At 49.8% G+C, this 26,978-nt stretch overlaps 1 protein-coding gene across 2 annotated transcripts in view; it reads left to right on the forward strand.

Moving 5' to 3' along the window:
* Window positions 1-26,978, forward strand: part of SMAD3 (SMAD family member 3) — a 115,993-nt gene that overhangs the window by 76,926 nt on the left and 12,089 nt on the right. For both annotated transcript variants that reach the window (XR_002136829.3, XM_019725614.3), the window contains exons 2-5: window positions 12,429-12,622; window positions 12,790-12,921; window positions 14,237-14,311; window positions 17,260-17,310. Coding sequence is in view for 1 of the 2 variants with exons in the window: in XM_019725614.3 (XP_019581173.1) it covers window positions 12,429-12,622; window positions 12,790-12,921; window positions 14,237-14,311; window positions 17,260-17,310 (452 nt within the window). In the remaining variant the exon portion in view is untranslated. The remainder of the gene's footprint in view (window positions 1-12,428; window positions 12,623-12,789; window positions 12,922-14,236; window positions 14,312-17,259; window positions 17,311-26,978) is intronic.

The following is a 26,978-nucleotide window of genomic DNA, read 5'->3' on the forward strand; positions in this document are numbered from 1 at the left end:
GGATTCTAAAGACTTTGGGGCCTCTTTTAAACATAAGGAAAGAGTTGTAAATGTGGTTAAGTGTGAAATGTGGGAATGTTCCTTTCCCAACCCATACTGTATGGTATTTTGCTAGGAATTGTTATAAAACTGGAGCTTCAGTGAGCACTTGTCCAGAAACATTGCCTCTTAGTTCGAATGTCACTGAGTTGCCCAGTTTACCCTTTGCATGCTTTAGAACGCTTGTGACACAGTTTTATCTCCCTGGCCAATGACTCATAATGAAGGATGTCAAAACTATGCAATTAACAGAAAACCTCCTTATTTGCCCTCTTCACCTCTCCCCCCAGCTCCCCAAGTCACGAATGCCTGTCTGATAGTTTCTATAAGTCTTTGGAAACTTTGATGTGTTTTGATAGGACAAGACAGCCTGTCATCATTATCATCCCCTGGTTCCACTTGTTTAACCCCAAATGTCTGTGAGAATTCTTCTCAAAAAAAAAAGAAAAGAGAAGAAAAAAAGGAAGAAAGAAAACCCCACCCCCAAACGTGCAGTCTGCCCACAGGAAGTGATTCATGGTGCTAGATTCATGCAAACCTGATGGGGCAGGAGGTGGGAGGCTGGGAGAACTGGGTCTGGGAAGAGACAACCCAGAGAGGATACTCAGACCTTCATGGTTTCTGCTTCGTGGAAGAAAGTGAAAAACAGAATGACTAAGAGGGCTGTAATAAGAATTGTTTGTGTAGTGAAGTGAGCTAATATTGAAGCTCGCTGGCAGATAAGAGGAATAGCATTTGTCAGGGGAGGTGACTTTTCAGTGACCTGCCCGTTTTATTCTTTAAGAGAGCAAACATATTTCTAAGTCTTAAGGCCATTTATTAGTGGAAGGTCACTAATTCCATCACCCCCACCCCCTTACCAATTCTAAGCCCTCGTTTTTCTCTTCTGCAGAGAAAAGGGGCTACAATGAGATAATATCTAAAAGTCTCCAAAAGCTCTTTCTTCTTTTCTTTTTACCTTTCCCTCCAAAGTTAGACTTTTGAGGCTAGTAAATATCTTTCCCTAACTGCTGATTTGTGTTTCCCACACAGAGCATCATGTTGTCATAGAGAGAAGGAATCCTTTCTGTCCCGTTCTATGGACTTCAGTTTGGCATTTTATTCTGTTTTCCCCCCAAATTGAAAATACAAATGACTCTGTTTCCTAGAAGCAGTTTGGAAACAGAGAGCCTCTGAGTGTTGGCTGTGTGCACAGCTCTACTGCCCAGCAGGACCATCGGAGGCCAAAATGAGAATGCGAAGAGGTGTCTAAATGCACCTGGATCCATGATTCTACTTCAAACTCCCTGTATTTTATGAGGTGAACTTTGGGAGTGGGGTTGCCGTAAAGCTGGGGTGAAGTTCCTTTTTGCCTTAAGCCCATCAAAACATTGCCAAGGGCTGTGAGTCTTCTGAATGGGCCACGAGCGATCACTTTAAAAATAAAGCAATAGCTGATCTTTGGGTTTAATTCCAGTCCCAGTGAATGTTAACTAGCAGAATGAAATAGCCATCCAGAAAGTTCTGTGAAGCCTGGCAACTATTCTTTCCCCTTCTTCCAGTAACCAGAGACCAACCCAGATCTCTGTAACATCTTCCGTTTGAGACTTGAAACCTCTGTCAGCCTGCTGACACTCGAGAAAAAGTAATCCCCATCAAGTTGGCGCTTAGAGAAAAAAAAAGTTTGTGAAAACGAAGCTGTTAAAAGGAAAGATTCAGATGAAATCACCCTCCTTCCCCCTTCCCGCCCCCTTCTCCTTCGAGATTTCACTACTTTCTTTGCTTGGGGGAAGGGAGGGGCAAGGGTTGTCTGCTGAGAGCCCAAGGAGACTCTTGGGTGATTCTAACACAGTGAACGCTGTGTTTTGCTGTCATAAGGAACTGGGTTTGGGGTGTCACATCCAGGTTCAAGGCCAGGTACTGCTTCTTGCTGTTCTGGGCAACTTTGGGCAAGTCACTCATCACATGACTCTTTCACCTGTGAAATGGAAGTGAGGGTACCCAGCCCATAGGATCCCTGTATCTAGTGAGATAATGAATGAGTGAGAAGTGCCGAGCAAACAGCTGCTCTGAGGTATAAATTGCTTCTGTTTTCCTCGACCTGCTTCCACCCCCAGAATGGTTCCTTCACCCATGATTCTCATGGGGCCCAGGAAATGAACGTGCCCCCTGGGCCATATCTGGAGACATTTTTGGTTATGAAAACTGGGGGTAGGGGTGCTACTTACAGGTATAGTCCAGAACGCTGCTAACCATCCTACAATGCACAGGACAACCCCTGCCCCCCCAAGAGAATTATCCGGCCCCAAATGTTGGGAGAGCTGCAGTTGAGAAACAGTGGGGCTCGCCTTACTCATTGCCTGATGCTGGAAAGTTCTCAGCGTATGTGTGCTTTACAGATGGGTATAATGAAGCTGAACTTTCTCCATAAATCAGCCTCCTCCTCCTTCAGAAAGGACACTCTCTATGCCCTCCCCTGGCCCCTGGGGAGGAAGGGAGCCCCGGGGTCCAGATGATCTTCATGTGTTTCCTGTGGGGTTCAGCCACCCCCACCCAAGGATGCTCCAGCGATCTCTGGGGCTCACACTCAGGCCCCATCAGCTCCTACTTGTCCTGGACTTGAGCCAGCTGTTCTGGAAAACTAGCAGTGGGAGGGGAGCCATAAATACAGTGGGAGGGAGTGAAGAAGAGGCTAGCTGCTGCTCTGGAGCACAGCACAGGGGGCTTCAGCCCGGCATCTCATTGGGTGTTCCCCCCGTTAGGCAACCTGAAGCACTGGATATTATCCATCTGGGAATTCAGATGGGAATTGAGTTGTTCTTGGTAGAAATTATTCCGTAATGGTATCAAGGATTATGAATTGCTGGTTTCAGCTCCTCACAGCTCAATCTCAACTGGAACGTTAAAAAATGTGCTTAGCATAGTTACAGAACTTGCTGAGAACACTTAGGAAACTGGGCTAGAGCCTTAGGTCACTGTGGCAGAGCTTACAATGAAACCTCAATTATCTAGCAGCTGCCCCCACCACAAACCTCACCTAACCAGGTTCCTTCTTGGTGACACCAAATGACAAGAACAGGCTGCTATTGGAAAGGTTGCTTTTTATTTAAACCCCAACAATCAAAGAAAACTTTGAAAGTGTCTGAGAATAGTATATTTAGTGTACAGCTCGATTTTTTTTGTGTTTGTAACTGTTTATTTAATATAATTTTGATCCTCAGAAAGTTGCAACAATAGGACAAGGATTACAGTATACGTCATTCACTCAGAGTCACCAATTGCTCAGTCCCATTTTTGAAAAAAAACTTTTGTCATCCTGAAGAGTGAGACCTTCCGGCAACTTAAAATTCAACACACGAAAGAAAATATGTTTCGTTGTATTCAACTTACCAGGGCGGGCAAGCAGACTCAAATACATCTTACAGACTCATCAGCGGGGAGGCCTGGCTAATGGAATAGCAGTTGGGAGGCCGCCTTCTCAAAGCTCTGCATTCATTTCCTGGGTGACCTTGAGGTACATTGGTCTTGGTTTCCTCAACCACAAAAGGAAGGGACTGGACAAGATGCTTTCAAGGGTCCACAAGTACCAGCTGTCTGATCTTCTCCAAAGTGGGTTTTGCGGTGGACATTTAGATAGCCAGAACTTCAGCTGACCGGGACGCTTTGTTCCCTGAGGGTTAGGCCTCTGTGGTTTATCACCTGCAGCCGGGGGACTAGGCACATGACCCCCAGCAGAACTTCTGCCAAGAACAAAGGATGCTTAGTTTTGGCTATGTTTATCTAAAGAAGGATCCCAGTGAACCCCCAAATCAAATGACTCAGCAGGAGAGTTTCAGAGCTTTCATATTTGCTATGCTGTCAAATAGTTGTCCTGGGTTGTCCTTGACATGGAAGAGATAAAGGCACATTCTGATACTTGCATGTTAAGGGTGGGGGGGGTTGGGGGGGGGAGAGAGAGAGAGAGAGAGAGAGAGAGAGAGAGAGAGAGAGAGAGATCTCTGAGGGCAGAGCACTATTCCTCAAAGGCTAGTGGAACTAATGCAAGGGGCCTTTTAAAGTCTCAAGCAGAATTTTTTCTGCTTTCTTAGAAGGTTTGGTGAGTGAGCATATAAGTCTTGAAGTTACTCAAGCCTTGTTTTTATTTTAAATAAAAATAAATAAAAATAAAACCCACATATAATGTACATCTCAAGAAGAATGGAGTATAAAGATTTTATTGCAGGTGAACGAACATGGGATAGTGAACTAGCTTGATTCTTGTCAAAGGGAGAAAGGTGAGGACTCATTCCACTAGTGTGGGAAGGGAAGGTATTAACATCCATAGCAGATGGACCTATCAGCTGCAGCATGTACGTTCCGGGAAGAATATGTATGAGTGTGGGTTTGTAGTATATTAGAACCCCCAAGATGAGAAATAACCCCTTTTTTTCTTACACTAAAACATAGCAGATATTAGGGGGAAATGTAAAGATAAAGAATAAATGGAGTAGAAATGGTTGGCAGATGTTTGGTTTGATATTGATAACACATTGCGTTATCAATGTGCTACTTGGACCTCTTCAAAAAATTAATATTAGTTGAGCATTTGGGGTAAATTCACATTTTATGCAGATTGACCCTGAAAGCCAGTAGATAGTTTGTTCTCCATAAACAAAAACTAAGTTTTTCTGAAATGGTTGTCTTGTCGAGGTATTATATTCAAGGTCAGGAAATAGTGTTATACCCCATTTATAGTTAGGGGAGAGCGAGTCACATAGCCTGTCTTCACTTTAGATTAACTCTGGGCCTCTGCAAAGTTGGATAACCTCTCAGACACTCTGTTTCCCCATCAGTATACAAAGATAAGGGTACTAGCAAGTTTATTGGGAAGACTGGTAGTAGAGCCAGTGTATCAGTCAGCTAGTGATAAGTAACAAACCACTTCAAAAGCTCAGCAGCTTGAAACAACCATTGTTTGTGTTGACTCTTGCTTCTGTGGTTCACCTGGGCTTGGCACCTTGCTGAGGGCTTGGTTTAGACTGTTCCACCTGTGTTGGTTCCTGGGCCCAGGCTGAGGGGCAGCGCCTGCTTAGGGAAGCTCTTCCCTTGGCGAGGACAGAGGTGCAAGACGGCAAGCAGAAACACTCGATGGCAATTTACCCCTGCTGCTCACATTCCACGGGCCAAAGCAAGTCAATATCCTCACCCAAAGTCAAGGGGCAAGGGTGTACACTCCACCCGTGGTAGGAGGAGCAGCAAAGTTGTCCAGCAAAGGGCATGGACACAGAGGGCGACTAATTCAATCTACCTCAATCATCAAGTGCTCAGCACAGTGTGTGGTACATCGTGGCAGTAACTTCTGCTACTGTTGTTGTTATTTCTACTCCTCAACATAAGCAAATCGAAAGAGAAAGCTTGTCTCTTAAAGAAGCTAGAAAGTTTATTATTGGATGTGTGTTAAGTAAAATCCATTTCAACTGAAATAGGATAGTGTTAATAAATGTACTTTTTTGTTCACTTCTTTGACTAAGGTAATGGGCATAGTGCCTGGGAAGTAGTGGGCGTTCAGTAACCATTTGATGATTAAGAGGTCAGTTTCCCTGATGGGGGTGCAGCATGGGATAGCAGAAAAAGCCGTTCACCCCACGCCTTGCCCTTCATTTCTCAGCACTGGTCTGGGTTTGAATTCTGACCCTGTGTTTCACGAGGTATCTGACCTTGGGCAAGCCCCTAAAGTTCTCTGCGCTGGGCGAAGGCAGGGTGTATTGGGCTTTGCCATTTTTGTATTCTCACACAGTCGTAGTGTGTTTGGCACACGGTTCATGCTGAATAGATCTTGGCCTATTTCTAGAGCTTATGTTCTCTGCTTCCAGTCTTCTCTCCAACCCCCGTGTCCAAGTCCACTGGTATTCCCATCAGCCCTCAGATAGCTGTGGGTAGCTGGTCACTGGTAACAGAGGATGCAAGTGGCATGTGGCAGGAGGTGGGCCACAGCCCCGTTCTCTCCCCTTGGGAGCACTTGGGCAGGCTTCCCCTCACTGTTGGCTTTGGATTCTGGCATGTGCACATCCCTGGCTGTGGCTCCCGCCACCATTTTGGGACACTTTATGGGTCGCACTTGGAGGCAATGGGAGGAAACCTAATTTCCTGCCACAGGAAATGGTTTAGCTGGTAAAGAATATATTTAAGGATTGAAATCTTTGTTAAAGGAGCTGGAGGGAATTGCTGGAGAAAGACTTTTAGGGGTCTCTCATCAGGAAGTCACTGGGTGTGGGAAGTGATCTCAGCCATAAATGGGGAGGAGGTGTGAAGGTGGGTTCCTGGGACTATACTCTTAGCCCCAAGAGCTGGTCTTGGGCTACCAGGAAGGCTGGGCCAGGAGAGTCGGTCATAAATAGGGCCTTCTCTGCAGCCGAGTTTGTTTATGGTAACATCAGCTCAGAAATTAAGACCTATTTATTGGGTTGACTTAAAATGGGCCCGGTGCCCTGTGAGGCTTGGGAGGGTGTGTACCGGACACATCAGCTAAATTAAATTCAGCAGCTGAAACTCCCAATTCACTATTATTACTTTGGGAAGCATTGGTGTGTATTTTGAGTGGGACAGAGGGAGAAGGAAGGACTACCAGGGCTGGCTCCTGGCAGCCCAGACTGAACCAACAGGAGTCATTACTGAAGCATATAAAGTGAAGGAGATGCCATCCCTGTCATGAATTAGGGAATTATATGGCCCAGAAGCAGGGACACGGACCAGATGACTTCTGGAAAATACTGCCAAGCCAGACCAGTGGTCACATGCTCACGAGCTGCAGAACTTGCCTGTCTCCCTGCTCTCGGGCCCGGCGTGGCAGCCAGGAGAGCTTGCTTCTACCCGCAGCCCTGGTGCAGACTGCTGTGTGCTTCTGGGACGGGAGGTTTGCCTCTCGGATGTACCAGGCGCACAGTGAGGCAGGACCACTACAAGACGTGTCTTGTTACCTGCACAGCATTGCGGTGGGGCTCACCTGAGATAGGGAGCACAGCAGCCTTGGGAAAATCCAAAGCACCAGGCTGACGGAGGTGTCACTGCAGCCCAGGTGGCTGTGCATCCAGATAGCCGAAACGGGAGGGGAGGTGTCTGTGGGTACCTACTCTGTAGCTCACTTGGTCGGGCACTGTTATACGGGTAGTAATGAAGGTAGTATCCCTTGATAAGCTCCCCATGACCAGGTAACCACTGATCCACTTTCTGTCACTCTAGATTATATTTTTGCTACAACTTTAAATTACTCTATAATTTTACCTAAACGGAATCACGTCTGGCTTCTTTCACTCAGCGTGATTATTTTTAGGTTCATCCATCGTGTTGCATGTATCAATAGTTCATTCTTTGTTATTGCTGAGTAGTATTCCTTTGTATGGGTCGGTCATGGTTTGTTTATCCGTTCACCTGTTGATAAACACTGAGTAATTTCCAGTTGGGCGCTGTTATAAATGAAACTGCTATGGATACTTGCGTATGGACGGATGCTTTGATTTCTTTGGGGTAAGCACTTCGGAATGAAATGGGTAGATGTTATGATAGGTTTGTTTTCAGCTTTTGAAGAAACTTCCAAACTGTTTCCCAAAGTAGCTGTACCATTGTACATTCCTACCAGTAATGTTTGAAGTTCTAGCTGCTCCACATTCTTGCCCACGTGTGGCACGGTCTTTATTTTAGCCATTCTAATAATTACATGGTGGTATCTCACTGTAGTTTTAATTTGCACTGTTCTAATGACAAATGATGTCCAACATCTATTCATGTGTGGGTTTGCCATCTTTATATCTGTGTGTAGTATCTGCTCAAATATATATTTTTTAATAGTTGGGTTGTTTGTTTTCTTAATATGGAGTTTTCAGAGTTCTTTGCATATTCTGGACATAGGTCCTTCACTGGATATATGCTTTGCAAATATTTCCTCCCAATTTTCTGTCTTGTCTCTTTATTCTCTTAGCAGTGACTTTCAAAGACCAAAGGCTTGAATTTTGATAAAGTCCCATTTATCAACTTTTTAAAAACAGAATATTCTTCTGGTGTGCAGCTAGGCAATGTCTGCCTATCCCAACGTCACAAAGAGTTTCTTCTATGTTTTCTTCTAGAAGTTGTATTGTTTTAGGCTTTGTATTATGACCCACGTCATCTAATTTTTATACCAGATATCAGGTGTAGATTGAAGTTCATTTTCCTTGCATATGGATATCCAACTGTTCTAGCACCATGTGTTGAAAAGTCTATCCTTTCTTTACTAACTTGTTTTTGGGCCTTTGTCAAATATCAGTTGTCCACATCTATTTGACTATTTCTGGACTCTATTAGGTTCCATCGTCTGTTTATCAGCCTTTTTGCTGTTACCACACTGACTTGATTACTGTAGCTCTCTTGCTTTTAAAAAATTGAATTATGTTATCAAAATAGTTCATGTACATAATAGTTTAGGAACTTGAGAAGTCCTTGACTTGATTCTCTCTTGAATTTTTAATTTATATTCTTATTTTTTGTTTCCAATAGGTTTTTTTCTGATAGTCTGTAAATGTTCCTATTTTCGGATTGCAATATCTTATCTCCCTGAGAGTAGTGTTTGTTTTGTTTTGTTTAGCTTGGAAGTTTTCTTCTCCCTGCATTGTCTCAGACTTCCCTTTTTACCTCCTTCTTGTTTCTTTCTCTGTGCCTCCTGTTAGAGGCTTTCTTTACATGGCTGGGGATTCTGGCTGTGCATTCATATTTGAGTAAGACAATAAAAAGCTGATTAAATGCTCCATGTATGGAGATGGAAGAGGATTATTGGCTGGTGTGCCGTCCTGTAGTGTTGGGTGAACTGGCAGGGACAGGGCCATTTTGTTGAGGGGAATCCTCAAATGTCAGGATTGCAGGGGTTTTTTTGTGGACTGGCTGTTTGATTTATCCATAGGAAGGGATGGAGGCACAGATCATCAGTCACTGTCCTGGGTACCAAGTGAGCAAGGGGGCCTTCATGAAATCCTTGTTCCCGCACTCATTTCACCTACACCCCCAGCTGTGACCTGGTAGCCTGGTCCAGAGCCCGCTGTCCAGTTTATTTTCTACAGAGAGCAAACCTGTCTCTCACAGGATTGGGAAGGCCCTGTTTGTGGAGGCTGAGGGAGGGGGGCTGCGATCTGACTGCTTCTTCTATAGACTTTCAACACCCCCCATCCCCCCACCCCCCGTTTTCAGCTGCATCTTGAACCTCCAATTCCTGAATCTTTCCCCGGGTTCTGAGGCACAAATGGAGTCACTTTTGTTGGCTTCCTCTGATAGGCGCTTGGTTTCAGCTCACTCCCCTCTGCTAGGTCTGTTCCTATTCTGCCATCTGCTTTCTACTTTTGTCTGCTGTGTTCCCCTAGTCATTGTGTTGCGCAGGACAGAGATAAATGCATCTGTTCCGTTTGTTTTATTTGACCAAAGGGCGCATTTTACCCCTGTCCCCCCACCCCCTCCTTTCTCCTGCCCCCACCGTCTATCCCCTGCCCCTCTTTTCCTCCCCTCTCCCTCCCTTCCACCATCCTCTTCTACCCTCCCCCTCGTATCTTCCTCCTCCTCCGTTCTCCGCCTTCCTTCTTCTTTGCCTGGAGCTTTCTGTGCCACAATTGTTCCAGTAGACAGCCAACCTCTTCAGGCCCTGAGGGGAAACAGTCCAGTAATGTAGAAAGGCTTGGATAAGGAATCAGGAAACTGAAGTTCTCTACCTACAGACATGACGAACCTTCCGTCCTCCTTCACCCCCCACCTGACTCTCCTTCCCATCCCTCGGCTATAAAAACCATGATGACCACCTCACAGCCCCGCCTCACGCCTGAGCTGCACTGTGCCTGAGCGTCGTGTCCCACCGGCCACCCCATTCCTGCCCACTCCATGCCTTCTTTTCCCTTGTGAGTCCCTGAGCAGGTGTGAGGCCCGGCTCCACTATGGATCTCGGTTGAGTGAGGGGCCTGGCTGGTGTCCTGGGTCCGAGGGGTGCAGAATGTGAGGGCCGTGAGTGTCCTTCCTCATATGGAATGCCCAGAGTCTCCTGGACACACACAGCATCCTGTCCCCTCCACTGTCCCTTCCTAAAGACTGAGGCCTGGGTACAGGGCTGATAGGAACTTCCGCTCATTCTCGTAAGCTTTCTGCTGCGTGGAAGCTGAGATCCTTCTCCTGTGCTGTGCACCATCTCCCCACCTCCTGCGGTATGTTATCATTGTTAAAGCAAGAGAGCACCCCCTTCCATCAACCAGGTGAGGGTGGGGGCTCCGGCCGCAGCCCCACTCCTCCCTTGCTGCCAGCCTGTGCCTTTCTCCTCGGCCTCCCTCTGCAGAGGCAGCTACACATGTCCAGCTGGCCCTTTGTTGGGGCTTTTGTCAGACACTGAAGCGCAAATATGTCCACTTGTGTGGGCACTCAGTGGCTTTGCAAGAGAATGGGAACAGCTGAACGATGGTCTGTCCTCTGTCCTCACTCACCACTTCCCGCTCTCCTTTCTCTCCTCCTCAGCCCCACACTCACCCCATTTATCCAGGGCTGGGTTTGGAGAGTGGCTGTTGTCATGTGGAATAATACCACTCATTGGTTGGTGTTTCACAAAGCACTTTGAACGGTGTACACAGATGCAGTTTTTCAAGGGGATGGGAGGATGTTTCCATTTCACAGGTGAAGTAACTGAGGGTCCCAGACACTTCATGACTTGCCCAGTGCCTCACAGCTAGAAGAGTAGGACTCCATGTAGACCCCAGGTTTCCTGACTCCGTATCTGGCAGTCTTCCTTCTATACCTCAGGAGCGAGTCTGAGACTGTCCTCTGCTTTCTGCCTGGTAATTACTGTTTTTTTGGCTGTTAGGGGTTCCTTGGTCTGAGGCCCTATGGGAAGGAGGTAATTACATCCTTTGAGATGCCCTTAGTCAGCAGCTCCCGTCAGTCCCTGTGACAAAGCCCAGCTCTGACCTTTGTCTCTCCTTCCCTATCCCCAGGCTAGTGGCCTGCAGAGTTTGATTGGATTCCTCTGTTTCTCTCTCCTTGGACGGTGCCTCTGATTGCATCTGGCTGGCCTCCCTCAGAGTGCCCCTAAATCCTGTTTGTTCAGGCACATGGGTGCCCTCAGTCATATGGGGGCAGGGAAGGAGAGCTTGCAAATGCCTCTCCACCAGACCCGCCCAGTTGTTAAAAAAAAGTCATGCCCACCACTTTATCCCTAGTGCCACTCATAGTAGGAACTTATGAAATATTTGTTAATCTTTTATGTGTGAGTAGAATCTCCTTGCCTCTCTGATACTAGATTCCATCTGAAATTCCACCTCACTCAGAAGCCCCCTGCCTCCCTCCTTTACTCTTGGCCACCAGTGTTTCTGCCACTGGTGACGTCTGTCAGGTGGCACTGTGCCAACTTGCTTGTCCTGCAGATCACCCGGAGAGTTTATAAAGAGGAAGATTCTGATTTAGTAAGTTGGAGTAGGCTCTACCTTTTAAACAAACTTCTGTGGATCCAGGCAGCTGGTCCAGGGGACCACACTTTGCTTTAGCCTGAGAGGGACCGGGGTGGAGGTGGGGGTCACCGCTGCTCAGCAGCCAGGTCTTCAGAGAAGACAGAGTTGGTACAGGGACAGGGCACCGACATTTTCTGTGTGTTTGGCACAGCCAGGCTGGGACACTTGTGGAACTAAGTGTGGTGTGGAGTCGCACGCTCCGTTCCTGCTCAGCCCATGCACAGCCCCGCAGGCCTTAGATCTGAACTAGAAGGGAGCGATGGATGGTGACACCTGCGTCAACATGCAGACGACCCTCACACTGAAAGGGGCTCCTGAGAAGTCTGCTGTATAGGCTCTTACCATTTAAAAGTCCCTTGAATGTCCTTTTCTCCTTCCCTGCCTCATCTAAAAAAGAGAGGTGTGTTTTTTCCCCCTTGTTTTCTAATGTGTGAGGGAGGACCTGGGTGAATGTTGAAAGAGATTAGAGTTGGTCTGTGTGCTTTGTATCACCTACACCCCATATCACTGTGGTCCTCATGTTCTTACCTAAATAACTCATTTTCTTGCTCAGCCCTGTCCCCCCTGCCCACCTCCACTGGCTCGTGGACCTTTTCAGGGCACCATTCAAGTGCCATTCCCTTCATATGGAGGAGAGTGGGGGCGGGGCTTGGGGAGATGGAGAACTCACCGCAGGGCCCCCGCTCATGGCCCACTCTGCCAGCCCTGGGAGGCCTTACCCTTCCTGGGTGGGCCTCTGTGTTCTTCTCCTGGGATCCCTTCCAGCACTGGTTCTCTGATCTCCGGGCCCTCGGCATCTGAAAGAAAGGAGGGGCAGGGAGATCTTTCTGAGTCTCTGCCCAGCAAACTCGCTGGGCGCTGCAGCAGGCGGAACTTTGGAGAAGGCAAGCCAAGTCCACATCAGTCTCCTTTTTGCCCCTCCCCATCTGGCAGGTCCTTGGATGGCCGACTGCAGGTGTCCCATCGGAAGGGGCTCCCCCATGTCATCTACTGCCGTCTGTGGCGATGGCCCGACCTGCATAGCCACCACGAGCTGCGGGCCATGGAGCTGTGTGAGTTCGCCTTCAACATGAAGAAGGATGAGGTCTGCGTGAATCCCTACCACTATCAGAGGGTAGAGACCCCAGGTATGCTCCCCTGCCTCTCTGTGGGGTCTGCACACGTCACCGCCTCCCCCTCCTGCTCCCCTTTCCTTTTCCTGAGGGAGGGTCTGCAGTGTATTGGGGGGTACAGGGGCTTGGGTGCCAGGCTGGCATCAATGCCGATCTACCTCTGCTCTGTCTCCACTGGACAGTTCTACCTCCTGTGTTGGTTCCACGCCACACAGAGATCCCGGCCGAGTTCCCCCCGCTGGACGACTACAGCCATTCCATTCCTGAAAACACTAACTTCCCCGCGGGCATCGAGCCGCAGAGCAATATTCCAGGTAGGTACATGCAGTGCAGACCAGCCTGGGGATATGGGTCCTGCTGCTCCGGTCAAGGCCCCCTTGGCCCTCCCTGTCACCCCCTCTCTGCACACAGCCTGGCCCCTGACTCAGAACCGCATCCCTGTTGGGAGAGGACCCGTGGCCTTGGCTCTCTGCTCACTAATGATGCTTTTCTTGGCACGGAGGAGCAGCGGCGTGACCCTTCCGCCCGGCCTCGTTGCAGTCATTTATTTTGGAAGCGGAAATAGCAACGCTGTGTTCCTCTCACCGCCCTTGAGGCCTGGGCGGGAGTTCAGGCAGAATCCCCGATGGTCTGGGGGCTTCAGAGGCAGTGGGTGCACCGTGGGCCAGGCAGCAGTGAGCAGAAAGCTGGCCTGTAAGTCAGCCTGCTGAGCGGTTACAGCCTGGGTGGGGGTTGAGGCACAATTTTAGTTTTTGCTCCACAGGGAGAAATGGACTCCACTGTCAAAGAGTGCAGATGTTTTTAGAAGCCCCTCATTTACAGGCAAATAATGTGTGAACCAGCACACTCCCCGAGTCCAGAGAAACGCTTGGCAGCATTTGGGCTGGTCACCATGCAGTGACTGCGGCTGCCCAGTAACTTCACTGCGTGCCTTTCAGAGCAGTCTGATTTGGATGAGCCTTCACCCCAAGTGAATTTACTATGCTGAGGTTGACCACAGGCCTGTGTGCGTGGGTCACAGCATTCAGGAGAGACCCACTTTGCACAGCCAGTCTTTTCAGATTCTGCACAGGTAGCACTGGTCTCCAAAGGGCAGGTCACCCCCTCTGTTCATTCAGCAAACCTTAGAGAGCTAAGTCAGTCAGGGCGGGGGGGGGGGGGGGGGTCATTCAAAGAAATAGATTAGTCTCTGCTGTCATTGCACGTGCAACTCACTTGGGAAGCTAAGACAACCCCTAAGGAGACAGCAAACAAAAAGGCACCTGCACAGGAGTAGATGGCAGAGCCACAGAGGGTTTGAGGCGGGCGCCCTTCAGAGGACAGAGATGGGCAAGGCTGAGGCAAGTCCACAGCTTCCCTGGAGGGGTGAGCTTCAACCTGACCTTGAAAGATGGGGAGAAATTAGCCTGGCAGAGGCTGTAGGAATAGGCATCTCAGACTCGGGAGCCAGATGGTGTGAACCAAGGCAGTAATGATCAGCCTGGAGGTGGAGGACATGAGGACAGCAGGATCCAGGAGCTGTGCCCTTGCTCTGTATGGTGGTGTGAATATGTGATAAGTTTGCAAAAGGTCCCTCGAGAGCCGAGCCATGGAAACCATTTAATGAACCACCTTCCTTCTGGTTCCCAGAAACCCCTCCCCCTGGCTACCTGAGTGAAGATGGAGAGACCAGTGACCACCAGATGAACCACAGCATGGATGCAGGTCAGAGTCTCAAAGGGGGGTGCTCATAGTCCCCAGTGCTTGCCCTCGCTCGGTCCCTCCACACCCCTCCCTCCGTCCCTCTAGCCAGTATTTATAGAGCAACCACTCTGTGCCAGGCACTGTGCCAGGCGCTGGGGCTAGAGGAGAAGCCTGAGCTGCTTACAGCTTGTGGGTGAGACTGACAAGACAAGTAGTAGTTACTGTGCTGTCTTATATATGCCCCATGGAAGATGCCACGTGGCCTCAGGCGCACAGAGCAGGGCCACCTAACCCAGCCTGGGGAGGAGGTGTTGGGGGCAGAGCAGTACTTTGCAGTGTAGGTTTTTCTTGAGTTGAATCTTGGCGATATGTAGGTGTTGGCCAAGCCATTGGGCAGGCAATGGGTGTGCCAGGCAGAGGCATGGGGGCAAGGGCAGGAGAGTCCGGCGAAGTCTGCAAATTGTAAGCACTCAGTGTGACCAGAGCCCTGCTCCTCCAGAGCAGGGACAGGCGAGGGCATGTCAGTCAAGACTTCAGGAGTTGGGGGGAGGAGCCGATGGGGAGCCACTGCAGGCTTTACGCAGAGTCTGTGCCTCAGTGAGATGTGGCTGGCAGTTGGGTGGGCGGTATCCTCCATCACCGGAAATAGTTCCGGAGAGCCTGAGTAGAGGCAGGGTCTTGCCAGTGGCCAGTGGAGGTCCCTGAAGCCTCTACTTCTGTGTGGTAACCAAATGTGATCTGTGGTTCCTACTGTGGGGGACCCAGCCCAGTTGTCTCCAGTCACACCTCCAGATGTTCCCGCGTCATTTATTATGGGACCAAATTGGCTCCAAACCAGCAGCTTCTTGAATTGAACCCCAGCTGCCACATGGAATGTGCACTGCGCTGTGTGCGGTTGGGTGAGGAGGAGGAGGGAGCCAAGCAGATGTTCCGTTCCAATGCTGGCAGGCATGCCTTGTACCCACAGAGCCACTAGATGCACCAAAGCCCCCTGCCTTACACACAGCCCAAAAGAGAGTGTGCAATTCCTGAGAACGACAAAAGACATTCAGATGTTCATTGTAAGTGGAGTTGCTTGATACCTAGCCTGGGCATGGCGGCACTTTGGGGTTTAGCACCCCCTCCCCCAACACACGCCCTGGATGAGCGGCTGACAGTGTGAACCCAGCTGGAATGCATTGAAGACCTTCCTGTGTTTGATGCCAAGTGGCCACGGCTAGCCTACAGCTATTAAATGCTGGCATGGGAAGCAGGCCAGCTAAGCAGCGTCTCCCCAGATGCTGCATTTCTTCTCACTCTTCCTTCTCTGTTCCTGCTTTGCTGCTCTTCATGTTTGCGGAATGAGTGCTATAAAAGAGAGGGGTCTGTATATGGTCCGAGCAGCGGCCTTTTGCCCCCTCAGCTCTCGGTTCTTCGTCCTCCTCCCTCTCCTTTCTGCCCCATTTTTTCCGTCCCCTGTCCCTTGTTCCTCTGTTCCCATAAGCGTATTTGCAGGGCCCTCTTGTGAACATTAGTGATTTATCCAAAGTAGACACAGGGCTTTGTGGACGCCAGCTGGCCTGTGGGTGGGTGGGTGGCTGCTCCTATTTAGTCCATGTTCCTCACTCAAAGTTGTCCGTGTGGAAACCAGTCCAGTTGCTCATGGTCCAGCTGTTCGTGGACAGCTGACATATGGTGGTGTCCCAGTTGGAGCCCAAGGATCACCTTGTCCAGCCCTGTGTCTCCCTCCCCTAATATACACGCATGTCCGTTCAGATCAGCGAGAAGGTCCCACAGCCTTCCTGGGTCTTCATAAACCATTATAAAGTAGGAAAATAACATTTATTGAGTGCCTAGACTATGTACCCAGCATGGTGGAGGCATTTTTATATGCACGGTCTCACTTCATTTCCACAAGTCACACAATAGGTGGTATTATCCCCATTGTATACCTGAGGGAAAAAGTGAAGGCTCAAAGAGATTAAACCACTTGGCCAAAGTCCCATAGCCGATGTACAGAGCCATGTCCAACCCTGTGGTGATTTGGAAGATCTGCTTCTTCTGGGACTCTTCCCTATCCCCGGAGGGATTGGCTGCTGGGAGAGAAAAAGAAACCCGTGGCAGGAGCAGAAACAGATCCCTAATAACAGCTCAAGGAGGCATATGCATGAGGCCCAGCCTCAAGGACTGGTGGATTTCAGGGTAGAGCTGACCCCCCAGGGCTGTGAATAAATAAATAATTCTCCATAGCCCCATGTGCCCAGTGCTGCTCTGGAAAGGCAGCCACTTGGTTTTCCAGAAGGTTGATGCTCTGTAGGCTTTTTTTTTTTTTTTTTTGGACTTTTTCTGGGGGTGAAGGGTAGAGAGAAGATAATAGAGTAGAAAGGACTGGGTAGGTTTGGACTTTTTCCCACGTGTAGCATTATATCTTGAATAAAATGTCAGTCTGGTCACTGTGGGATTTCTAAGGTAGTTTTCAGGAGAAACACAGGGCAAGGTCTGGATTGGTATTTCCAGGTGTCTGAGCCACTGAGAGCAGTGACTGGTGATGTCTGCCCAGCTGCAGGCCCCACCTGTGTGGGAGGGCTAGCCTTCGCTGCCTGGGTCTTTGAGCAGCTGGGGAGGGGCCTTCCCCTCTCTCCTGCCCCTCTCATTCTCCTGGGCGGCAGAGTGAGCAGGGACGATCAGTGTGGTGTAGGGTCAGGGTTCCTTCGTTGGGAACTTAGCAGCCCTGAGCTCGGGTCTCAAGTTGTGACAGAGACTTTGAGACAATCCCCTCATCCATTCTTTCCACAGATGAAGACCCTGGGTCCCGGGAGGGAGAATACAGGCAAAGATACGGCGTTAGACCTTCTCCTGGGCCGTGGAGGCTCAGCCCAGGGTTTCTTCCTGCTGTGTTGAGCTGCCACACCTCGGTGTAAGCAGTCAGTAATTGGGCTCTCTGGCCAAGAGTCCTTTATGAAGTCTAACACCTGTGTCTCACCTCGCAGGTTCGCCAAACCTATCCCCGAATCCGATGTCCCCAGCACACAGTAACTTGGGTAAGTGTTTCCTTGTCCATATGACTGTAACCTCCTCTAGCTGCAGCCCTGGCTGGTGTGGGGAGGGGGTCCTGAAGGTGCGTTTCCACCCCCAACCCCCCACCATTGGCCAGCTCAACCATCCCATCAGGTTTCTGGTTACAGGGACTCGAGGGTCACCCACAGAAGGGGAAACCTGAGACCAGTGGTGGCAGGGAAGGCAACCATATGTCAGGTTTGTGTTTCCCCTCGGTGGCAGTAAGATGTGAGTGAGTGAAAATTCCCCAAACCTCACACTCAGGAAACAAGGGTCTCTGGTCAGCCAAGCCTCCGTCTGTGGTTGGAGACAAAGCCGTGGGCAGCAGTGCAGACTCCAGCCCCTGACTTCTGTAGACGTGTTTCAGATACTTATTTGGATTTGTATCTGGTCATTTCATCTTACAATGATGTCGTTTTTATTTAAAACAGCAACATGTAAGGAATTTGAAAAAAAGCAAAATTGCCCACCATCTCTTCACCCCAAAACACTGTTTTTGTTTTATCGCAGTCCTTCTGATGTTTGCGGATCAGGCATATGCGTGCGTGTTTTACCATTGAGATCAGAGTACATACCCACTTTTTCATTTTTTCTCCTCTTTAGGTTATTTTGTAAACACATTTCTGTATTTCGATGCCTCGTTTATCATTTTGCATTATCTCCTGATGTTTTGGAGCAGCTAGGCCAACGTTTCCACACCCTTCCCTCAGTTGTTGCACTTCTGGGTCAGTTTTTCTGAGATTTGCTTTTCTCCTCCAGAGCAAACTTCAGCGCTGGTGTGGGGCCTGCAGAAGGGCTCAAAACAAATGAAATACCCATTCCGTTTTTATTGAGGGGAATTTTTTATGTGCTTGTCTGGTAGTTTTAGAAAAATGCGCGTTTGATTTTGTTTTGGCCTTTATTGCTGGGGTTTAATGTGTGGCTCAGGAAAAGAAATAGTTAATATCCAAGCTTGGCGAATCAGGGGGGATTGGCCTGGCTTTTGTTCCCAGTTGTTTCCAGTCCATGACTGATAGCATCAGATGAAGAAAGTCATCCTTTGGAACATTGGGAGATGCTCGAAAACCCTTTAATACAGGCTGACAAGTGGGCATTGTGAAATGTGACTTTGGAGGATCTGTTTTAACATCTTTGTAAAAAATCATATCACTGTGAGTGTTGGTTTTTGCAGAGGGAAGGTCAAATTCCTGATGTGAGAGGACTGATTGAGTTATTAAAAACAAACTCTGAAGGCTAGAAGCTATGTTAACACTTGAGAAATTAGAGGCCGTGATTGTGAACTTGACTCTGGGCTTTCTGCTCTTGTGGTCAGCTGGCTTGGATTTCATTTTATCCCACCATTTTACCCTGCCGTGTGCACAGCAGCGCTTGCAGTAGACAGGCTTTGGAGCAGACACTCACCTTTGAAACTCCGCCATCTGACTCAGTGGTTCAGACTGACAGTTGCCCCAGGTGGCACCTTGCTGTGAATTCCCCTCTGGATAGTGTGGACCAGGAAGGCAAGATGTCTCTTGAACTTGGACTCAAAGCAATGTGCCCTGTTGATGCAGTCCTCCCTCTCTGCTGCTCTGATCCTCAGGCCTCTTGTCTGAGGGCTGAGAATTCTTAGGTCATTTCTTCCAAAGGAAGGAACAGCCCTGGAGCCTGGCAGGCAGAGTGGGTGCCACTCTGCTGGAAAGATCTGAAATGGGGGGACGAGTCAGTGGACGAGTCAGGTTAGGATTCATGATGAGACATGGGTACTCACAGGCCCAACTTCCTCTCTGCTTGATGAGCCCTCACACCCTCACCTTCACCTATTTAGAACTGTTGGCTTCATCCCACTCAAACAATCTCGTAGGCTCCTGGCATCATAGCTGGAAGGGAAGAAGGTTATGGTGATAATGATGGCAAACATTTCTTGAGAACTTACCATTTATCGAGTGTGATTCAGAGTGCTTCATGCCAATCTTCATAATCACTGTATAAGGTAGTGGTTTTGTAATTGTTCGTTTTGTAGGTTAGGAAACCAAGGGGCAGACTGCTTGTCCCCAGGTCACATAGCTAGTAAATGGAGAAGCTGGCTTTGAACTCAGGCCGTTGGGATCCAGAGCATGTACTCCTGTCTGCAGCAGGACACTACCTTGCTGGGTCATTTAGACCAGCTCTCCCTGCCCCATCACCCTCACTCAGAAGAACAGGGCTCAAGGGCATTTATTAGCGTATAGTTGGGGAAACATGTCAGGTGGAGGACCCTGTGTCCCATGTGGTCCCTGGATGGGAACCCTGCCTACTTGCCTGTCTCTTCCTTATTTGTTCACGAGGCATTCCTGCCTGGTTGCTGTGTGCCAGTCCAGGTGGGGAGGGATTTGAAGAGAACTCACAGACCCTGCCGTCAAGGTGCTTATGTCCTTGCTGGGATAAATAAGGCAGGACTATACCTAATTGTAAAACCAGAAGTGGGTGTGGATGAAATACCCTGAGGAGTCAGAGGAGGTGATGATGGCATTCCAGTGGGGATACGCACCCAGGCTCGCCAGTGTCTCCTGTGCATCATTCATTCAGTCCACACTGGCTGAATTCCCAGGATGTACAAATGCTGGAGTTCCAGAGCTGCGGAGGATTCACAGTTTGGTGGAGTGGCTGGACGTGTCCGTGTCTACCTGTGATGCACTGCCAGGCGCCAAGGGAGCAAGGACAGAGGAGGGAGAAACCGTATATGCCAAGGAGGATGGTGCCGGATGGGGTGGGAAGACCTCAGAGTTGTGGGGACGTGTGTGAGCTGGACCCTGACGGACATGTGGGATACCGTGAGGCAGAGAAGGAGGGAAGGACACTGTAGATGGAAGGAATGGCATGAAAGGCCCAGGTGAGCTGTGAGGACAGCTGGCATTGTGCTTGATTGGCATGTGGAGAGGCACAGTGAAGAAGATGAAGCTGAGAGGGCTGGTGGGTCACTAAGAAAAGAGCCCTGAATACCGTGCTTACTCATATATTTAGCTCCATCTCGCCTACAGAATAAAGTCGTTGGTGGGTTCTGGTGTGTGTGTGTGTGCGCGCGCGTGCACGCTTCATAAAGATTTCTCTGTCCACTAGGGGAAATTAAATTCTAGGGGAAATTATTGGAGCCCCCCCCAACACACACACACACACACCACCACCACCACCACCACCACCACCACCACCACCGCCACCACCACTGTCACCACCACCAACAACAACCTAGGCAGCGGGAGCACTGAGAGATGCTGAGATGAATGCTTTAGAAAAATGGCAGCTGGTCCAGGAGAGGGCATTTGAATGGATCCGCAGGATTTACTGATCAGCTTTAGCTGGTGAGGCCTCTCAACTCAAGCAGGACACCCAGAAGATGAGATGGGGTTGGGTTTGGAAGAAGACGGGTGAGTTGCCTTTGTTTAACTGTGTGGCGAAGCAGCAAACAGTCAGGAGAGAGGCACAGATTGGGAAGCCATTAGCGCATGTGACAGCCTTTCCCTAAGTGGGGTCAGAGAGACAGGATTTTGTTACTAAGTGAGTTTAGAAAGTCTGTGTTGTACCCCCTCGTGGGGCGCCCTGGGCACTGGCATAGTAACATCTCTGAGAAGTCCTGCAGAAAGGGTGCCTGTTTGATCAGCCTTTCTCCTACCGACGCAACCACTGTTGGAACACTTTTCTCTTACAACCCCATTGACCATTCATAGATCTCATTTTGGAAACATTGATGAAAGTTCGGCTGAAGTCAGGGGAGTGGATGAATTCAGCAGAGAGGGAGACCCAGCTGATGGAGCCCCCGTTGGGGAGGGACAGGGGTTAGTGAAGAGGCTGAGGGTCAGGTGGAGGATGGGGCCACAGCACTCGGTGGGGAGGTGGGGAGGGAGGTGCTAGGGCAAATCCTGCAGAGATGCAAAATGAGATGTAAGAAGAGGCCTTCAGTTTGACACCAGGAGTTCAAGGGCATCCTTTGGGGAGCAGGTATGGGGAGAGGTGGAGGCTGAGGTGGGTCAGGGTGAGCTGAAGGGCAAATAAATGCTGGGGGTGGGGAGGGAGCAGGTGGCAGCAGCTTCTGCATTTCTTCTTCTCCGGCCTTTGTGTCCCAAATGGCGGGAGGATAAGAGGCACATAGTGAGTTCTTCTAGAGAAAGATGGGGAATCTCAGGACATCTGATTATTTCTTGTAAAGAAATTATTATACAAAAAAGAAATAAAGCATAAGACATCTGGCTCCTTCTTCATTTCCTCCCCACTCCAGGCAATAGGTCAGGCTTCCTGCCACAGTAAAGCCACTTGTAGTGACTCGTGGGATCCCCAGTGTGTGATAGAGAGCCAGCTCAGCCTCCTGCCAGAGGCTCCCAGCGACCCCAGGGCTTTGTTTTTCAGGGAAGGGATGTGAGCAAGTGATGTTCCTGTTATTACACATGGTGCTGGATGAATCACCTGGAATTTCCTAAGCATTTAAGTCAGAAGGATTGGGGCAAATCGAGGGGAAGGAGGAGGGAGGTGGAGAGAGAAAAAAAGATAATGAGCTGGATCCTGCTGGCGAGTAAGTTGTTCTCTGCTTTTGAAATGAGACATTTCAGGATGGGCCTTGGCCAAGGGAAACAAGGTTCCAGGGAGTACCCTGGAACAGCAGCCAAGCTGGAGCTTAAGGAGGTGATGGTTTCCCAGCGTGCCTCAGGCAGAGGTACCTTCCTCTCCTGCAGAGAGAGAGAGAGAGAGAGAGAGAGAGAGAGAGAGAGAGAGAGAGAGAGAGAGAGGCCAGGGGGGCCTGGCAGTAGGAGAACCCCTGGCCCCTGACAGAGAATGGCGATCCAGGTTACAGGACAGGTGTCCAGTTTCAGGTGTCTTCCTGCTGCCACACAAGGCTTTTTTTTTTTTGAAGGCCTCCTCAGCCTCTGATCTGTAAACTTGGGAAATCACAGGCATCTTAATGACAGAAGTTAGCTGCCGCTGTACCCTCGTATTCCCAAGGGTTCGGCTCTGAGACTTTGCCATTATTCTCGGTCTCAGTAAACTGGTCCTAGGCTGCAGCGCGTGGTGTTCTTTCTGTGTACACCTTGGTGTGTTGCCCTCATCCTTAGTGAGGTAGGTTGGAATTGATGTCCCAGCTGCTGGGACACAGCTGGCCCGGGTGCACAGGTGGCTCATCCTGCATGGAGGGTAAGGCAATGTTTCATAGCCACATAAGCTGGGCCTTAAAGGTTGGGGACGGGCAGCCCAGGCAGGGACCAGCAAGGACTGAGATACGGCCGCATGAAGCCCATGGGGATGGAGCATGGAGACTGCTGGACGGAGGTAGAGTGGCTTCCACAGTGAGGCGGGCCCAGAGGAAGCCAGTCCATTTGGGTTTGCCCTTTAGCCCTGCAGTGTCGGCGCTGCTAGCCTTTGCCCGCTGCCCCTTTTGATTTATAATAGAAAGTTAATTTCCCCTCTGGCCTCACCCTCCACCCCCCACCTTCTTTACCGGATTTGGATTTCTTGCACATGTTTTTAATAGGCATCCCTTAATCCAAGTGTTGCCTTCTGGGTTTTATTCTGTTTTCTTTTCCTTAAACAAAACAGAAAGTCTATGCCAGCTTGGAATAGCGCTCAAAACTGAAGCCAGCCAATGTGTAAGGCTGGCAGGGGGCCAGTCATGAATTAAGTGCCCCATGCCATTCGAGAAGTCTGGCCGACACCACGTGGATGGGGGCGGGGGGCCGAGAATGGCTAGAGCTGGAGGTTCCTGTGTCTCCAACACCTCTGCTCCAGGAACAGAGATTAGCACAGACTCAGCAGTCTGGCCGGGAGCAGGGCCGTTTGAAGGGAAGGACTTGGGCACTTTCCCTTGTCTACTATTCCAGGTGTGCCAAGTCCTTGGCGTGGAGAAGCAAAACCACAATCCATCTGGGGCAAGTCACTTACCCCGATAGAGTCGTCCTCCCACAAGAGCCTTTGACTGTCATGTCGTCAGGTCCTTTACAAGAAGCAACCTTATGTAAAATCACTTCTGCATTTGTGGGGAAACTCTTGGAAGCAGGGCTGGCTGGCTGGCTGGCTTGATTATTGATGTAGGGGAGGGGTTACCACCTGCCAGACTTCTTTTAAGATTTAGTGCTAGGACAAGCTTTGTTTCCCTCGCAGAACTAGTAAGAATAGTCTGTCCACCAACCAGAGAGAGCCTTGTAGTATAGTATACTCCCTTTTTGCTTTGTCTGCTAGGAAGCTCAGAGCAAGCTGAGTGTTTTTCAGTAGCTGTAATTTCATGGGTATCCCATTTGTAGTCTTCTCTTTTCCAAGGTCCTGACTTTTTTGTTTCTCTTGTACTTAACCGTGATGTGGATAAGTCCTTTGGTGGGAAAGAAATGAGGGCATATGTACAGTTTAAAAATAAAGTAGCATTCAAGGCAGAACCCAGAGGAGGTAATCCTACTTTCTGGTCTGCAGCTCCTCTTGGAGAAGTGCCTTGAGGAAGCAGCTGAGGGATGATGGGAGGGAGAGGGGTGGAAGGCAGAGCTTTTAGTTGTTCGCAGAGAACAGTGAACGTGTGGCTGATCCAGTTCTGAATGCAGGTCAGCTTGTCCAAACAGCCCTCTTTGAAATGGCAGCCTTCAGACTGTCTTGGCCTGATGGCACTGCTTCCCCAAACTAGCATCTTCTTAATTACGTGTCAGGCTCCTGCGTCCAGTGTTTTCACAACACTGTCCAGTGTGTGTCTGCAATTACGGGGATGTTTGGATAAGGGCTCAGACCTACTTGGGAGGGTCTCTTGGGCTGGGACCCTTAGCCTCTCTCGGATTCTGAGCCATCTTGAAGCCCACACTTCCCCAGAGTGAGGTCCTGTGCCCCTTGTCACCCACCTGATGGGTGGCTTTTCTTCTTCTAGCAGGTGGGCTGCGTCAGTGTGTGCTTGGGAGCCTAGTTCTCTCTTTGCTGCCTGGACTAAGCCCAGGGGGTGCTGGACAAGGCTTTATAATTTGGGAACGAGGACTGTCTGCTGTTCTATGTTTTGCTGGGGAAGCCTTGGCCAGCCCTGATTTGCCTCTTCAGGCTGACCTGTGCCCAAAGGACAGTGACTTAGATGGTCTGCTTCAGATGTCTTCCGGTACACTGCAGACGCGGTTCAGACTGGGAATCCGAGGCTAAAGAGAGAGGTCCCGTTTCCAAGGCCACACGGCCAAGTCAGCAGAGCGAGCCTGTGGGCAGTGGTGGCCGGCAGCCCTTCCCCGGTACCTCTTGCCCTGACATGCTGCCCCACCACTTCGAATGCTTGGATTACACTTGGATTTATTTTTTTTTAAGGTTTCCAAAGCAGCATTGCTCACATTTTAGTGACCACATTGTTTAGAATATAGCTTATCTCACTGGAATGTTGAGGTATCTAGCAAAGCCTGAGCCGGATATGGCTGACGTGGCTCAACCCAACCTCAGGGGCACAGGCCGCAGGCCTTGGCCGCTGCTGCCCTGTCACTCCCCTCCCCCTCTCGCCCGCCCCATCAGATCTCCTGCCTCCCCTCGTCTTCCCTTGCTCCAGTCTGGGAAGAGAAGAAAGGAGCAAGGACACTTTGCCCCTCTTGTAATGGAGGTCAGGACAGGAACAGGATGTTCTCAAGTTTAAATAATCACAGTTATAATTGTTGTTAACACCATGTCTTGAGTGCTTGGTGCATGCCCTTCACTTCATATGAGTTCTCTCAGTCCCTCCACAAATAGCACCTAGTAGTAAAGAAGAGTCTCCACTCAGGTGGCTGGGGGCAGGGGACGTGGGAGCTGAAAGTCAGAGCTGAACTGGTTTGCTCACAGTCACACAGCTAATCTGTGCTGGAGCGGAGAGTAAGCTCGGTCCACCTGGCTTTAAAACTTGTGCTCTGTGGCCTGGTTAACATCTAGGGCAGTAATTTTTAACCAAGGGCTGTTTGTCCCCTAGAAGTACATCTCGCTACTGGCATCTTGTGGGTTGAGGCCAGGACGCTGCTAACCATCCTATAATGTACAGAATCGCCCCTCCCCCCAAACAAAGACGTATCTGGCCCAAACTGTCAATAATACCAAGGTTGAGAAACCTGAGCTTGGTGTCCTAACCCTCCAGCTGACACAGTGGGTGTGTGTTGACTACAGGGCAGTTCTCAGCCTGCAGTTCCTCCTGGTGTGGTAGCTGTCTCTACCCCGAGAGGGGGTCACGGGTGTAGACTCTGGAAGGCGATTACGACCACTTTACTCTGCACAGGGCACCAAGTCCCTCTCAGGACAGCTTCTGACTTTTCTCTCTTGGGCTTTACACACTTTCAGAGGTCTGGTGGTCTTGCCCTGGGGTGTTGCCTGAAAGGCAGTGAACGGGGTCTCTGGCCAGTGCTGAGACGTGGCCTGGCCAGCCCTTCCTGTCCCTTTCACCAGCTCCCACAAAGACATGCCCTAAGTAACCAGGAGGCTCTAAATATATATGAGCCAGAGTGAATGATCCAGGCTGGAGGTCCGAGGTGGAGGAGGAGTGAGAATGAGCAGGAGACTCCCTGATTCTCCAGCAAATGGGTGGGATTTAAGCAGGCAGAGAGCAGGATGTGGTAGGACTTAGCGCTCCCAGCCCAGGTGGGAGAAGTGCAGTGCAGGGAAGCAGCTGGAGAGTCTGGAGTGCTGGGAAATTCTGTTAGAACATGGGGCATTGATGCAAGTGCAAGTGAGGAGTGATCAGGGCTTACTCAGGGCTAAGAGGACGGACCCGCTGAGGTGAGAGAGGATGCCGAGGTGGGCAGGGGAGCCTGTGCAGTTGTGGAGCCCAGAATGGCTGAAGGTGACAGGAAGGCTAGGCACTTACGGGAAAGGTGATACGGGATCACATGAGGGGAGACCTCTACTTCCGGGGTTCCCAACCCTTCTGGGAAAGAGAACCAACCCCTCACAAGATGGCAATTTTGCTGTGAGGAGACCTTGATTGAGACCACAGGCTGACAACTAGGACAAGTTCAGAATTTGTTTTAGGTGAGCTTGTATCTTAGCCACTCCAACAGATAGCATCTGGATACATCTGGAAGATAGTTTCTGTAATAAGAGATATGGACGCCGTCCCTGTGCAGACAGCCCCTGGGGCCTGTGTGGTTGCCGACGCTGAGCACAGCATTGAGCCCCCTGGGCTATGCCAGCCTCGTCATTTTACAGGTTTGGATACCGCTGCTTGACAAGCTAAGAGATTGCCCAAGACCAGGCAGAGACAAAAGCTGAAAACCCTGATTCATGGTCTTCTCACTCACGGCATCTGAATGTGATAAATTTTAAACAATACTAAAATACTCAAAAAAAAAAAAAAAAAAAAAAAAAGATGGGGGCAGAGATCAGCATGGGTTACTTCAAGGACCTTGGAAGAGAGGCTGGGAGGTGGCTGGTAGGGGACGTGCCTGACTGCAGTGGCACGCTGGGCCTGTCCAGTGGGTTTGCCCACTGCTGGTTGATGCCTGGCCCTCTACAGGTTTGGCCCAGCACTTCCCTGAAGACTGCTCCAACCTACGGCCAGGCCAGGCGGGACAGGGTTATTGTAAGCTAAAACTAAATGAAGTGTGGCAGGCCTGGTGGAATGCTTCTCCAGACACCTAGTAATTTGTCCCCTTGGATCCTGCAAGTGCTATACAATAAAAGGCATGAGGGCAGGGATTATAATACCCTCTGAGAGGTGGAGAAACAGTCTTCACAACAACATCCAGGGGGC

The sequence above is a fragment of the Rhinolophus sinicus genome, chromosome 3, assembly GCF_057876585.1.
Source record: "Rhinolophus sinicus isolate RSI-liver-muscle chromosome 3, RSI-T2T, whole genome shotgun sequence".
Lineage (NCBI taxonomy): Eukaryota > Metazoa > Chordata > Mammalia > Chiroptera > Rhinolophidae > Rhinolophus > Rhinolophus sinicus.